Below are 15,711 nucleotides of genomic sequence, written 5' to 3' on the forward strand. Positions count from 1 at the left end.
CCTCTCTACCTATCAATTTACATGTCAGTCAGAAAGTTAGAAGCAAAATTTGGGCTAATGAATATGTGGATTTTGCTAGTCTGCAGGCAGGTGACAGTGATTCAGAAGTGCAGGAATCTTTTGGAATGGTGGAAACAACAGCTGGTACTCTGGTTATGAAGAAAACACCAACTCTTAAAGCCATTACCTCCCTGCCAAAATGTTTTGCCGCTTTTAATTGCTATGTGGCCATCTATTTGGAGAAATTCCCTGCAGCAACCCCTGGCCTTATGCAATATGCGGAGACGATTAGGAAATTGGGACAGCGTGCTGGTGAAGAGGTACCTTTGTTCTATGACAAAACTTTCCGTCGCCTGAGACAGTGTGACCCTTCCTTATCGTTCAGTTCCTTGCATGGCGATATGTACACAGAAGCCGTTGCAATGGGTATTTGCTAGCAATGGAAATTTCTTACAAAGCCATTTCGGGCCTCCCGCCCCACCCAATCTGCACTCCCATGCTATAGCTTTAACAACAACAACGGCAAATGTACCCGTAAGCAGTGCCCCTACCGACATGTCTGCCAACGTTGTCCCGGCCTCACAACAAGAAAGCTTGTTTTCAGCAAAGGCAACCAGAACATAGCAAGTGATCTCTGGAAAACAAGCCATCGTCAACTCCTCTAATAAGCGATAACCTGTCTGAAAAAAAAAAAAAAAAAAAAAAAAAAAAAACAACATTTACTGTTGTAAGACTCGGATATGTACACCTGTAAACATTGAAACATTTTCATACTGGTTAAATGGCTACACACAGACGGAAAAAGAATTTCTGGTTAATGGATTTTCATACGGTTTTTGCATTCCATTCTCTGGTAAAAGAGAATTTCGTAACGCTTTAAATTTAAAGTCCGCTCGGGATAACCCTGACATTTTAAATATAAACATTTCGGCTGAAGTTAAATCAGGGCGAGTTGCAGGTACTTTATTTTAACAAAACTTTGCCAACGGGATTAAGCTACTCGTGTGCCCTTTTTAAAAAGAATAAGTACAGCAATACAGTGGATTGCAGAGAACAAACTTGGTTTACGTAAATGTGCACACACATTTAGATGATTTCTTTTTTGTAGGAAATAATTTATAATTATGTGAAAAAGGTTTACAGATCTTTCTTGATTGGTGTGCAATGGTCGGTATTCCAGTAAATAAAGCTAAAACCGTTCATCCATGTACCACTATTTTATTTGTGGGGATTGAATTAGACTCTGTACACAAGGAAAAAACGACTAGTACAAGAAAAACTAGATAAGAGTCGTAAAATGCTTCAGCTGTTCTCACACCGCAGAAAAGCTACCCTCCAAGAATTGCAATCTGTTATTGGTTTTCTTTAATTTTGCCTGTGCAGTTTTTGTACCTGGTCGAGCCTTTTTACGCCGAATAATTGATTTAACCGTGGGTTTGCAAAAACCTCACCATCATAGAAGGCTGACAAAAGAGGCAAGGGCAGATTTTTTAGCCTGGTCTACTTTTATGGATCATTTCAACGGCAAGTCCATGTTTTTTTCATATCGTTGGGTTACATCTCGTTCCTTGGAGTTGTTTACAGATGCAAGTAATGTGGGCTTCGGGAGTTTCCTTTCAGCTAGATATTTCTCCGCCAAGTGGCCGAATCAATGGTATGTTTATCATATAACAGTGAATGAGTTGTTTCCAATTGTTTTAACTTTGGAATTATTCAGTGATACTCTGACCAATCGTTGCATAGTACTTCATACAGATAATGAGGCGGTTGTGCACATAATTAACAGGCAGACTTCAAAGGATAAAACCATAATGATCATGGTCCGCCGCATGGTGCTACATACACTTAAATACAACATATTGTTTAAGGCTGTTCATATACCAGCCTTCAAAGTGCTTTGGCTGATTATCCTTCTCGTTTGCAGGTGACCAAATTTCTCGACGAATGTCCTTATCAAGACCCGGTGGAAATCCAAGTCCCTCCGCAAAGGATAAATCTTTAAATGAGATAAATGCTTTCCTCCTTGATCAAGCTCTATCACCCGCAAGTCACCAGACTTATGAAAAAGCATATAGATTATTTCAACAATTCTCTCGTGAAACCCTGAAATGTGCTACAGCTTTCCCGGCATCGGTGCCAAACCTACTACTCTTTATAGCTCATTGCTACAAAATCGGATTTGCACCAACAACTACGTCGACATACATTTCTGCCATAGGTTACTACCATAAGCTGCATCAAATGCCAGATCTTACTACATCCTTTTTGATAAAAAAGACATTGCAATGGTTTCATAACAATAAGAAACAAATTGACAAACGTCTACCCATAACTACGCATGTTCTGTGTCGACCGTTGGATTCTCTTAGCTTTATAAACACTTCATATTTCATTCGTACAATGTTAAAAGCAATGTATTTAGTAGCCTTTCATGCATTTCTTCGAGTTGGTGAAATAGCAGCAACTGGCAAAATGTCTGATAACACATTATCAGTTACGGATGTAACATTCATTTATTCTGGTTCTCAGCTGGAGGGATTTGAACTGCGTATGTCAAAATATAAACATTGTAAAGGAGACCCAAAAGTACTGTTTGTCAAAGCAAATCATTCAGCTGCCTGTCCTGTCGCTGCTTTGAAGGAATATTTGCACCTGAGACGAGCATCTAGCGGTCCCGTTTTTGGATTCATGGATGGAACAGCAGTGTCCAGGACATTTTTCAGCACTCAACTGAAATTGTCTCTTAATTGGGCTGGTTTAGCTCACGCAAGGTACAAAGGACATAGCTTTAGAATAGGGGCAGCTTCTTCTGCAGCTCAGCAGAGTTTCTCGGAAGAAACAATCAAGCTAATGGGTAGATGGTCCCCCGATGCATTTAAAAAGTACATAAGGATCCCAATGTTAGAGTTATAGCTAACTCAGAACATAATGAGTCATGGGTTAAGGTCCTCTGACGTCCAATTAGAGCGGCACGTCAGGACGTGTAGATCTCCTAGTCGAATACATTCAGAAGCCAAGATATTCAAATTAATAAAATGCGATTGCAGTACAAATAAAAGATAAACAGTTTATGAATTTATCATGGGGACAAGGGCCTCTGATAATGACATACGTCATAATTCTGCAGTTTTGTGTTGCATGTATGGCAGCCTGAAGATGATTTTCGTCTACGATTTCCATGAGGACTAGGGCACCTGAAATTAAAATACAAACAATTATATGTAGCGTTGATTACTTGTACATATTGCTGCCATTCTATTGTTCATAATGTTCTTAACGGCTATCTTGGGGACAAGGGCCTCTGGTAATGCTATAAGTCATGATTAAATTTTGTTTTCCCAACTTACTTGTATAACAGGCAAACAATTAAATTTTATGAATGGTTACAAGGAAACAAAAGCTTCATGATCATGGCTGGAACGGAAAACTCACTGTTAGATTTGTTCAGTTTAATATTCTAAATGATTATCATGGGGACAAGGGCCTCTGATATGATTTTTTCTTTTGAAAAATTCAGGATTAAACAATTTCCTTACTGTTAACCATACTTGACACACGATATTCTGTAACCCTGTATCACATTTGTTTTGCTCGAAGGAATGTTTACGAAGTTTTGGTTTGGGGGATTGTGTTCCAAATCTGTGGCGTAATTTTGGGACCCAACCTTTGATAATTTTTATGTTTTGGGTGATATAGTGTTATATTGCCCTTAGGTAGTCATATGTATATGCTTTACTAGTTTATGTACATTGTTGTATAATTGGTTTTTGTTGCACATCTTGAAAAATGCTGTTTACATGTTTCCGTCATTTACTATTAAATGACCAAGTCAATTTTCAGAGTGCATTTTGTTGTTTCTTTAAATTATCAAACTTAGAAAACTTATGTCATACATTACATTTAAAAATAATGGTCCATTTGAAAGGTAGACATAAAGCTCAATTTATTATTAAATAAATGTATTTATGGATGCTTTCTTATTAACTTCTTAAGAGCTGGGTCGAAAAGACTCTGGGTCGAAATATACGTGGGCGAAGTTGCAGTCTTTTGAGTAAGTCCGATAAGATAATTTGTGCATAATTTGGATCCGCCATATTGGAAAAAAGAATAAACACAATACAATTTAATTGACCCACCCTCCCGCCGAAATTCGATCCAAATATTTTCTAAACGATTATTTCCACGTAATGGTTCTATAATTGTATATTACCGGTTATTGTTGATGTTTGTTGGAATTCTTTGTGTTAAGGGTTAATATAATTTTATATTACCCTTCAGTAGGCTACTATAGATACTGGCGTAATTTTGGGACCCAACCTTTGATAATTTTTATGTTTTGGGTGATATAGTATTATATTGCCCTTTAGTAGTCATATGTATATGCTTTACTAGTTTATGTACATTGTTGTATAATTTGTTTTTGTTGAATTAATTTTGGAAAATGTTGTTTACATGTTTCCGTGATTTACTATTAAATGGCATAGTCAATTTTCAGAGTGCATTTTGTTGTTTCTATAAATTATCAAACTTAGAAAACTTCTTTCATACATTACATTTAAAAATAATGGTCCATTTGAAAGGTAGACATAAAGGAGAAAAGCCGCAAACTGTCCATTATGTGAAAGAATTGACATGTCGAGGCGCAACACGCCGAAATTGTCCATTCTTTCACATAATGGATAGTTTGACTTAAAACATGGTCCTCACGAAAAAGTGAAGATTGTCATGATATTATACAATTTATCTCATATCGGCCTCTTTAAGGCAAAGACAATTCATTGATTTTTGCCTCTGAATTAAACTAAAAACAAGTGAAACGGAGTTAAAATTAAATTGCATATAAAAATTTATTGCAATTAGAAGTTTTTTTTAATCATGTATGATATTCAGTGCTGTTTTTTTAGAAAAGTTTAAAATAGATCTTGTTTTGTTATATTTGAATGTTTTGAAGAACCTTTGCAAAACTAAAATTTAACTTGGCGATATAATATGTACATCTGTAGTCGTCCATGCTGGATGTGCTGATTTTGCAGTTTTATATAGATCAAGTTACTTAATACTACGATTGGCCCGAGATAAGACATTCTAAAATATATGTATAATTATATTTTTAAATATTACTCAGCATTTTAATCAGACAATGAAACAGACATGCCGAGAAAATGATATTTACCTTAAAAATTGTTTCTTATTCTCTATAAGTATTAAATTATGAAAATGAAATGAAATTTGAATTTATTTCTGCCTTTGAAATTCTGATTTTTTTTAAATAAATGCGGGAGGTGGGGGTGGGGGGGGGGGAGGGCGGGTCGGGGTTTACTGCTTGATTTAAAGCAGCATGTGACAGTATGCATTTCTCTTCTTTAAGAACCAAGTAAAAATATGTATCATTCTAAAGCTCTGCCTGGATAAAAGAAGGAAGTTTTTGAATTCTGCAGACGTCTTTAATTATAATATATCATTAACAAATGTAGTTTTAAATGGGAATCTCATGAAAATTGCAAAATTATGTTTTACAAAAAGCATTACAAACGTTTTTCTTCTACTCTCACTTTTATAACTGGTATGAAAAACCCCTTAATCAAACATAACAACATTTGCAATTTTTATTCATCTGGTGTTTACAAAACAGAAAATGGAACTTCAAACTACAAAAGTTGAAGAGATTCATTCGAAAAAAATGACTTATCCTGTAATTACGAGATACCATTATTATAAGAAAATTACCCTTATCACATTTCGTAATATTGTATCGTTATAACAAAACAATCCTTAATTACGAGATATTCTATCATCATTACAAGAAAATTACCCGTATTCCCGTGTCACATAAATACGAGATCTTTACATGACGACTTCATATCTCGTTTTTACGAGAAAATATTTCGTTATTTTAATAAATAATATCGTTAACATAGGAAAATTGTATTGTCATGATAAGATCATTACGGCCGAAATTTCTGGTAATACCGAAACGTGTAGTAAAACTTTGGGACAAAATTGACTTCTTTGTCTTTGTAGTAGAAAGGTTAATTGCACAGTTCTGGGTAGGACCATATCGAACTTTCTGTACTAAGCGGGACAGCTTAAGCCTACCTGGAGAAAAATCGATAATGGAACAGGTATGGTCGTTATCGTCCGTAAATTTTACGTAAACTTCCGAGATTAAGCGGGGGCCATAAATCACCTTATCTTCAAAATCGATATTTATTGCCTTCAGGTAATAAGTCTTTTACTCTACATTTATGTTATTTAAGCGGATTAAAGACACTTGTATAGGGATGATGTGACATCAGCGAAGGAAGAGTGTACTTTGAGATATTAGTAAAATTCAAAGTAAAATAATAAAGAAATTAATGTCTTAATTAAAAGGGTATATATTATGTTTTCCTTGCGTCTTTATTTACATATTCAACTGGTAGTACAAGGAAGGTCCGTAGTCGTTTCAGATTGTACTTAAAGGTCTTATTACCTGTGAGAAGGACTTTGCTCGAAACCTAGAAAGAACAGTCCAAGCACGACTGAAGGTCAAAAACCCAAAGTCGGTTATGTTTGTAGATTTAGATGTATTCCGCGCATGTTTCGGTGACAAAGAAAAGTTGTGCTCACTAGAAGACTTCAGCTGTCTAACGTTACACTCAGGATGGTACTATCGTTTAAGTAAAGATGGAACTGGTGTTAAATTGAAGTTTCCCGTGCGCCTTACACCCAATTTGCACGTGCAAAATATGTACTTGAAAGAGGGCGGCAAAGTTGTTCAGAGACTGATGCCAACGGAGCGATGTACCCTGTTTTCATGTACGGAAGCCTGCACACTTCAGAATTTGTAACATTAAATTTGAAAATCAAATGTTTTTAAGTGTCGCTTGAATAAGCAATAAACAGAACATATAATGATCTTGAACAAGGAATACAATGAAGCAGTCGAAAAAAGCATAATCATTCGTAATGTCTTTTTTATTTTAGTAAAGAATAAAACATTATCATTGTCTTTTTATTAATTTCCATTTTATTGCCGTTATTAAATGCCTCCTTTTTTCAAAGATACATGTGTCATAAAAGTGCGAAAACCCCACTCTCATCCCCTTTATTATCCATCTATGGTGTTAAAATTTTATTACTGTGGAAAGGTAATAAAATTAACAAGCAAGGGACTATCTAATTAAGTATCAATTAGAGCTTACTCAAAGATTGAGATTTATTACAGCCGTTTGAAATAAAAATTCCGATGTGATAATAATTTAATGGTCAGTTTCTAAATTAATCTTCGCTTACGCTTTTTCTAGTTTTGATTATTATGCTAAAAGATTGACATACGGATAATTTAGTCTCCATCTTTTAATTTATTATTTGCATATATGCACGACTCGGAAATCAATCTAAAATAAATAATTTAAATAAATACTTACCACAAACTTACGCTTTGTAGATACTTCAAGCTGTGATGTTTCTAATCTATAAGCGAACTGGTTAAAAATAAGTTTAATTATATTGAATCTTGCGTGTCAAGATGTGCGCAAATAACAAAAAAAAAAAATCGCACATTTTTGACAGGTGAAGACTTTCCACATCCGAGGGTAATATTTTGATGTTCTTAAGAAAACAATTGGACAAATAATCAAGGCGACACTTTCTATTAGTACAGACAATTTTATCTTTGTGTCTGCCTTTTGCCCCCAATAAAAGATCCTATATGTATCTACTTTTGTTTACCTCTAGTCCCTTCTTTCACACATTCGCATGTCAAAATATGTATAACGTTAATTTTTTTTAAGAAAAAAAATGAAGACCCAACATAATTGATAAATTATGATGATAACATCCAGGTAATTCACAACGTATATTTACTTTGACATAAAACTTACCGTAACTGGAAACTACCTGTATACCGAGTCGTCTGCTCGCATTCGGAAAAATCCGGAAAACACCGAGTCGGCCCGAGTCTTCATTTTAAAGTAATAGTGATTTCATAAAACACCCAAAGGGTAAGTTAAATCAAATATTTTTTAAAATTATTTTTACACAATTGAGTCGGACAATAATTATTCTGTAAAACATCACCGAAGCAAAAATGATTATTTTCCCCGTTTTTCGTACTTTGTACAATATATAAACAAAACTTACCCTAAATGTTAGCAAAAAATGGCCATTTACAATTGGCGTCAATGGAAAACAAGGGTGGTATATTTAAAAGTCCAAAGGGTAAGCGAAAGCGTAAACTTACAACATTCAAAATTATATCATCATTTAGAGGAAAGATTAAATCAACGAATGCCACCGAAGCAAATTCGTTATTTTAAACCATTTAAAAGATATAGCGAATAAATCGAAATTATCCTTCTTTGTTTAATGTGTCAAAAAACCGATAATACCGATTATTGGAAAAATCGAAAGTTCAATATGTTTAATAAATGTCTTTTATGGCAAAAAATAAAATAATTTTACACGAACACTGCAATGTGGGTATGCAGCATGTGAAAATTAAAGGAAAATTATGTTTTTATACATTAGATTGACTAGTTCAGATGAAAAATGCCACACCAGGTGTATTTCTGCGATACTTTTCTATCACGATTTAGGAGTATACAAAGTGAACTTTACTACTTTCTAACGGTTGAAGATTTAAACTAACGTTCTGTAATTACTTTTGGCATATCCTTTGATTTTCATTTAACTGATAATCTGGGGTCCGTTTTGGTCAAAGTTATACGTTCCCCCGTCAGAATTTTGCTTGCAGCTACAATTTCTGTAAAACGTTGCAGTTTATTTTTCGAAACTTTAGTATTTCATAGGTTGATGTACTAACAACTCTCTCTCTCAAACGCACTAGGTTGTTACTACGCATGCCCATTATTAACCTGTAACTGTCCATTCTTAAAGTATCCTTTATTTTAAGAATGGACAGTTACAGGTTAACAATGGACAGATATAATAAAATAATGGTGTGTATAAAGCGGTATCGGTACAATAACCTATATAATGGACAAAACTAACAAAGGATTACGTCACAATCGTGTTTTAACTTACAATAAACTTACCGAGGTTCATTTTGCAATTTGCTATATACACAATGACGAGGAGATACATTTGTCTAAATAAACAATTATTCTTATTTTGTTTAGTCAAAATTATTTTCATATTGTCATAATGTTATCAATAATACACTCACTCGTTTCAATGGCTGTTTTTTTTATTTTTGTTTTATCAACTGAAAAATAATTTGCAGTACAGGAGAGTATTCTCTGTAAAACTTATTTGTAAACACGAAAAGGTCCGACACTGCTATTGATATTTCAATAGGCTTCCATTTTTTTTAAAAAATGAGCCCATCACATACCCAACATGCAAGACTCCGAAATACACCTCCGCACTTTAAAAACGCACCACTTAATAAATACACAAATTACACTTTCTGAGTGGACCAATTTATTCATTCTTGTATTATATAGTAATCTCAATATCTCTTCCATAAGATGTGCAAAAATGAAAAAGATCTATAAATAAAAACTACTTATTTAAGATGTTTATATCTGGTACACCTCAGTTTCAAAATTCACAAAATAGAATTTTGAGATTTTTTATTACTTATTTCACACATAAAGTCTTCCAATATTAATTTAAATGATAACAAATGTCTTTTTCCAATACACTAGTCACTTGCCGCTTAATTAAAATTATATTTATTCAAAACCACTCATCCGTGACTTATTATGCACAGGTAAGACGTTTAGCACGTTTTGCATGTGCACTGTACATGTGAGTTGTCAAATAATATAAAATTGATAAATTCGTGATCTCTAATAAAAACGTAACTATAAGATCAACAATTGTTTCATTTTGTATAAATAACAAGTTCACAATATGCCCCGACTTTCGGATAATATTCGGGAACGCGCCATTGGAATGATGCAGGCTGGTATGAGTGCGCGAAGGATTACTATTCTTTTACATTGTCATCATACAACCATTACAAGACTGGTCGTCTGTGAATTTTGACTTGGAGGGTGGTGTTGTTTAATAGGACGAAATGAACAGTTTCTGTTAACCGATTTTTGTTAAATTTTCCTTGTTTGTGTACCAGATAATAAATTTATGTAATCACATAAAAATAATGGAATTGTCGTATAAAATTAAATTTTATGACCCATTTTCTGAGTGGTGCGTTTTTAAAGTGCGGAGGTGTAGTAATTTTATATAGAAAAAAATCTCCTCGAACTCACGTACTCGTCTTAAATGATATATAGATGCCAAATGTCAATTGACACCTACTATTCTAAGATGACAGCATTCAGCACGACACTTGTAAAATATTCAAAATTCCGCAGAAAACTTTGTTCTCCTTAATTTTGACACAATGTTTAGATTGTAAACATTACCTTTTCAACATGTCCATTGACTCTTACGGCATTACCTACAATTCTTTTCAACCTAGTATCCAAAGCCATGTTTCTATTGTAATATCTGACCAATAACTTTGAAAATTAGATTTATCATATGTTTTCATGACCTGTCAAAATATTGTGTATATTTCATTCTACAGATTTATATAAAAAAAAACAAAGAAAAATATCAAACGCACCAAAAACGCAGCCTCTAAAATTATAATTTTTTCTTTGATAGAAAAAGACATTTATCACTGAAATACTGTGAAAAAAAAAGTCCAGATCTCCAATATGGGAGTCAGACACGCAATAACAGTGAAAGGCCAAATGTAAAGCACACAGTCACATGTTGTAACCTGCAAACCTAACTTGATGTCTCTCATGGGCTACAGAATGTACGCAATGCGAATATAAATGCAGCGTTCTATTTTTTTTTTTTTACAGAAGACCTCCTTCTGTTAGTAAATAAAGATAGTCAAGTATTTCCGTTGCTATATTTATATATGGGATATCCTAGTTTTCAAGCTTTAGATATTACAAAAATGATATTGAATGAAATATTTTTACTTAAGAATTTCTTGCATACTCAAGTTTTTTCACAGCTAAGAATTTCTTGAGTTCTTTTCAGAATAACAAATATAATCAAGTAAAAGATATTTCTTACCTACGTAATACTTAAAAAAATCACAATTTCTTATAATTATACTTAAGATTCTTTAAGAACACGACACTAGGCTAAAATTCCTACGTGGCTCATTATGGTTTCGGATTAAATAAGTTACAATATAAGAACAGTCCTCAATTTTGTCGGCGGAAACGTGAATGTTCAGTTGTACAGATATGACATACTAATACCCTTGGTCTTTCTATATATGATGCAGTCCATAGGCTACATAGAACTGACTTATATAAGTAGTAATAATTGAAATACTATTCTATTACAAACACTTTCTTTGAGCGGTGCCGGTGGAAACGTGACTTTTCAGCCGTACAGATATGACATTCTAACACCAGTGGTCATTCTTTATATGATACAGTCTCAAGGCTACATAAACCTGATTATCTAAAAAGAGTAAAAATTGATACCGTTTTATTACATACTTTGAACATTTATTTACCTTCTATTATTATCAAAACAAATTAGTGAAAACAATTATATATATTAAATGTGCAACACAAGTTTCTGGCATGATTCATAAATTCAGTAATGGCAATGTTCTGGTTTGCAAAAATGATTTGAACTTATCGTGGCCTCGATAATATTCTGTAATAACAATGTTTGTGATTATGGTATCGTATAGTTATCAAATAAATGCTCGTCTTCAAAAAGAACATTTTTGTTAAACATAAAGCAAGGTAGTGGTAGAGGGTAGTGAAGCCGTACATGCAATGTCTTAGTATATGCAACTATGAACCCATGTCTCATCGCACCAGCTTAGCGATGGGTTTTCATAGTGACTTTTGCCATGTCTACGAACAGCATTATACATTCGTTCAGCCCAGTTAAGACATCTTCCTCTTTTGTTGTCCGAAAATTCTCGCTCTGTTCTGCAGCGCTCCTGGAGGTTCGTTAAAAATGTGTCATCACAATTTAGTCTGGACTTCCCATAGCGCACGCCCTAAAAATGAAACAACTGTCAAAAAATAACTTAAATATAAAATAAACATTTGTATAAATTTTTACTAAACACGTGCTACATTGAAATGGCATCTCATACAGGTATGATTCTATTCATTTGTATCCGCGAGCCGGTAAGCTTTATTCATATATCTAATGATTAAGCTGTGAAGATTTTAGGATATTTATAACGGGCTCCGGAAATGCATCTTCTGAAACTATTGACCCGTCCGCTACTCTGGATTATCTATATAAAAGCTATAATATTCATTACACGAAAATTAGATACTAATGAAGTTTAAAAGGTACTGTCACCCGAGATGGACAACATTTATACAGATTTTTATTCCTCTAGATAATACATTAATTTATTCTATATCTATTTGATTTATCCAATCGTGAACGTTTATTTGGAACACGTGACCGTACAATATATTACCGTAATGGACGCACGTGCATACAAAAATAAAGAAACCTGTATTTTTTTCTGTATTTGTAAGGTTCAACAGTCCAATGTTAAATATTCGATAAAGCCCGAAATGCGTGAAAATGCTCCGAATGTAAATCGGGTGAAATAGGCCCTCTATGTACAGAGTTTGATTATGCGTCTTGAAATCAGGAAAGGCAGAAATACAATATTCAGTGAATCATTTTTAATTTAAACTAAAATAAGACAGATATAGAATAAAAAGGTTATCTAACATTGTACTGTACAATACGAGATATATTTTGATACGTACCTAGCTGGGAAAACCATATTGGACTCGCCTAGCAGCTCGTCCAATATGGATTTTTCAGCTGGGTACGTACCAAAATATATCTCCGTATTGTACAGAACAATGCTAAATAACCTAATATTATATCTAATGATTAAAGGAAAATAACACACACACACACACACACACACACACACACACACAATGCTGACTGGAAATGAAAATTATGGAATTATTAGGGGTCATACATGTGAGCGAAAGGTTAGTCTTCATATTATGCCCATAGAAAACGTATTACAGGGGTTAAGAGGACAGAAGATTTTTAATTTCCCAGCTAAATACAGAAAATTGAGTACAGATATCAAGAAGTACAGTTTTATAAAGTTGATAAATAATCACTTACACAGGCATAGCAGGCATCATGCTTGTTACACTCTGGCTTGAAAAAGAGTTTAAAGGGTTAAGGTAACAACGAAGGGCTGCAACCGTTTGTCCTTCCAGAAGGAGGATCACATGGCGCCACTTTCCTTGTTGCCGTGGCCAACACAAGTACCAATACTAAAAGTGGTGTGACAGGCATTTTACTCATCCCGAGCTGAAAAAAAACGTTCTATAACTTCAAAAGAATGATTATTCCGGTACAAAGTGCTTTCGAACATCCTTTTCTCTTTAGGTGACTGGATTTTATGCCAACATACTTATGTCTTAATATAACATCTTTTGTTATAAGACATGGTTCGAAAAATTTCAAATGGTCAACAAAACCCAAGAAGATCTACTTTTGTATTGATTTTTGCAGAGTCTTGTATCTTATGTTAATAGCGTTCACTGAATGCTTTCCGGATTTCTGACCAGTAAAAGAATGTAGGGCTACGATCGACTTCCAGTTCCGTCTTGTTTCGAACTTAAATCACCGGATCAGCAGCCCAAAGCTCTACGTCTGCACCAATGTTTTACAGATGTAAGCTCCAAACCACAAATCTCTGTGGACGATAATACTTTTTCACAGCACAGAATACAGAGAAATTTGCATCCTCACACAATGCTAATTAAGTTAGGTATTTCGTTTTTACAAAATTACTTATTTTCTGTAAATTCAAAGGAATAAAGCTGTATTTATAATAAACCAGATGTATAAAACGCATTTCTATTTCATCGGCACATTCCGTGAAAATGTTTTGTTGTTTTTTTGTGTGATATCTTTCTAGGATGAAAATTGAAATAAATTACATTTATATAAGCAATACAATAACATATAACCAAAGCGCCCCTTCGTAATAATTTTTGTTGCAGAATTGTCTTTTGAGTCAGAAGTATTGTTGCATGTTTAACTTTCAATTTTTGAATGTTATTCATTCGGAACGGTTTAATCAACAACACATGCTTGCAGTCAAGAGGACTGAGGGGTAATTGATCTTTTATACAGGAGTTTTTGGTTTTCGACGCGACTGATAAGAGTTCATTACTTCATTTAATGTAAAAAATGTGTTTTATTTCAAACTAATTGTTGTGACAGGATTAAACATGCTATGCATTTTCGTTTTAAAACTTCTACATAACTTTCTGTTCCGTTATTCTCCGTTCCTTGGTCCTTTTGATTTGCAAAATTTCAAATTTTGTTTTCAATGTCTTGCCTGTCCCATAATTAAAAACAAAAACGAGAAAAAAAAATAAGTTTCAAGAAGAAGAGAAATAGGACAGGAATCAAAGAGCAGAAAAGTAGCTGCCTTGTGTGTTTTGTAAATCAGTCTGCGTTAAAGGTATACCTATTTTATCTTCCGACAAACTTTCATAAGAGGGTTCCGTTCTGCTTTACGTGTATATTAATTAAATGATAAACTGGTGATCCACATATTTATGCAGTTATTTGAAGAAGACATTTACGCCCTTGGTAATTTACATACTTTTTCTTTAAAAGTCGTTTTTAGAGTTACTTATCAACCACCCCAGGTGTATTTTATAAGCACTTAATATTCTTAACTTTTTAATGCGTTTATAGCTTTATATTTAAAACTGGAATAGTAACTGTGTTAATATGTATAGTTGTACGACGGTTTTTGTTTATTATTTTGTAATTTTAGATCAATTTTTCATGTAAAGAATACCACGTTCATGCTGATTCTTTTCAGTTTAAATATAAATACGAATTTTGCTACTCATTTAAACAAAAAAAGAAGTTTTATACAAAAAGAAGCTGTAAATATTTGCCACAGTTCAAACCAATCTTCCAGCACTTTTGGTCCGAAAATGGAAAACAAAAGGATCGTCTTAAGAATGTAAAATCAGCAGGGTGAAAATCATCTAAGTTTAGTCACGTAACAGTTCCAAAGAGGTGCGTGTGCGAGCCATTGCTTAAGCTCTCCTGTGCACAAAGTGCAAGGACGAGCGTTTAGCATCTTTAGATGGCTGTTGTGTTTCATTCATTGTACATCTTCGTCCTTCCTCATCATTTAGCTTGAAGGTTTAAGCTTGAAGTAGTTGTTCCATATCATCACCCACATCATATAACATAAGGTGCATAACTCTTGCACCAATATTTTATGAATTATGCACCTTTTTTGCTTAGAATTATAATTATATAGTGTTCTGACACACTTTAGCTCTCTTATTAATATTTTTAACACAGACTCAAGCTATTTTGCAATATCTTCATCCACACTCAATAGACAGCTCCAGTTTTCTCAGATTTTCCTAGTTTCACTTTCCAGCATCAAAATAGTCGAGCGCACTGTCTCCTGTGACAGCTCTTGTTGATGAGCCTGCTGGCGGTGAGCTTGACGTAATTGTCACAATAGCGGTCCGATGCGTGTACATCTATGCATGCATCTGTCTGAGTTTATTAGGACTGTAACTTATCCTTAGATCAAGGGATTCTTGAAGAACTTACCTTAATGATACTATTTGTCGTGTGCAAGAACCATGTTGGTAGCTTAAAGGTCAAGATAATACTTTGAAGTCAAGGGTCAAATCTCTGTGCTGTTTTGCTTGTCTTGGC

The 15,711-nt window shown here is 33.9% G+C and overlaps 1 protein-coding gene across 1 annotated transcript; it reads left to right on the forward strand.

Annotated features, from left to right (window-relative positions):
* Positions 1-1,944: 1,944 nt before the first annotated feature.
* On the forward strand, positions 1,945-2,913 carry LOC128553483 (uncharacterized). Its single transcript, XM_053534644.1, has one exon. The coding sequence runs from the start codon at positions 1,945-1,947 to the stop codon at positions 2,911-2,913; it is 969 nt and encodes a 322-aa protein (XP_053390619.1).
* The last annotated feature ends 12,798 nt before the right edge of the window (positions 2,914-15,711 follow it).

Source organism: Mercenaria mercenaria, unplaced genomic scaffold (genome assembly GCF_021730395.1).
Source record: "Mercenaria mercenaria strain notata unplaced genomic scaffold, MADL_Memer_1 contig_3878, whole genome shotgun sequence".
Taxonomy (NCBI): domain Eukaryota; kingdom Metazoa; phylum Mollusca; class Bivalvia; order Venerida; family Veneridae; genus Mercenaria; species Mercenaria mercenaria.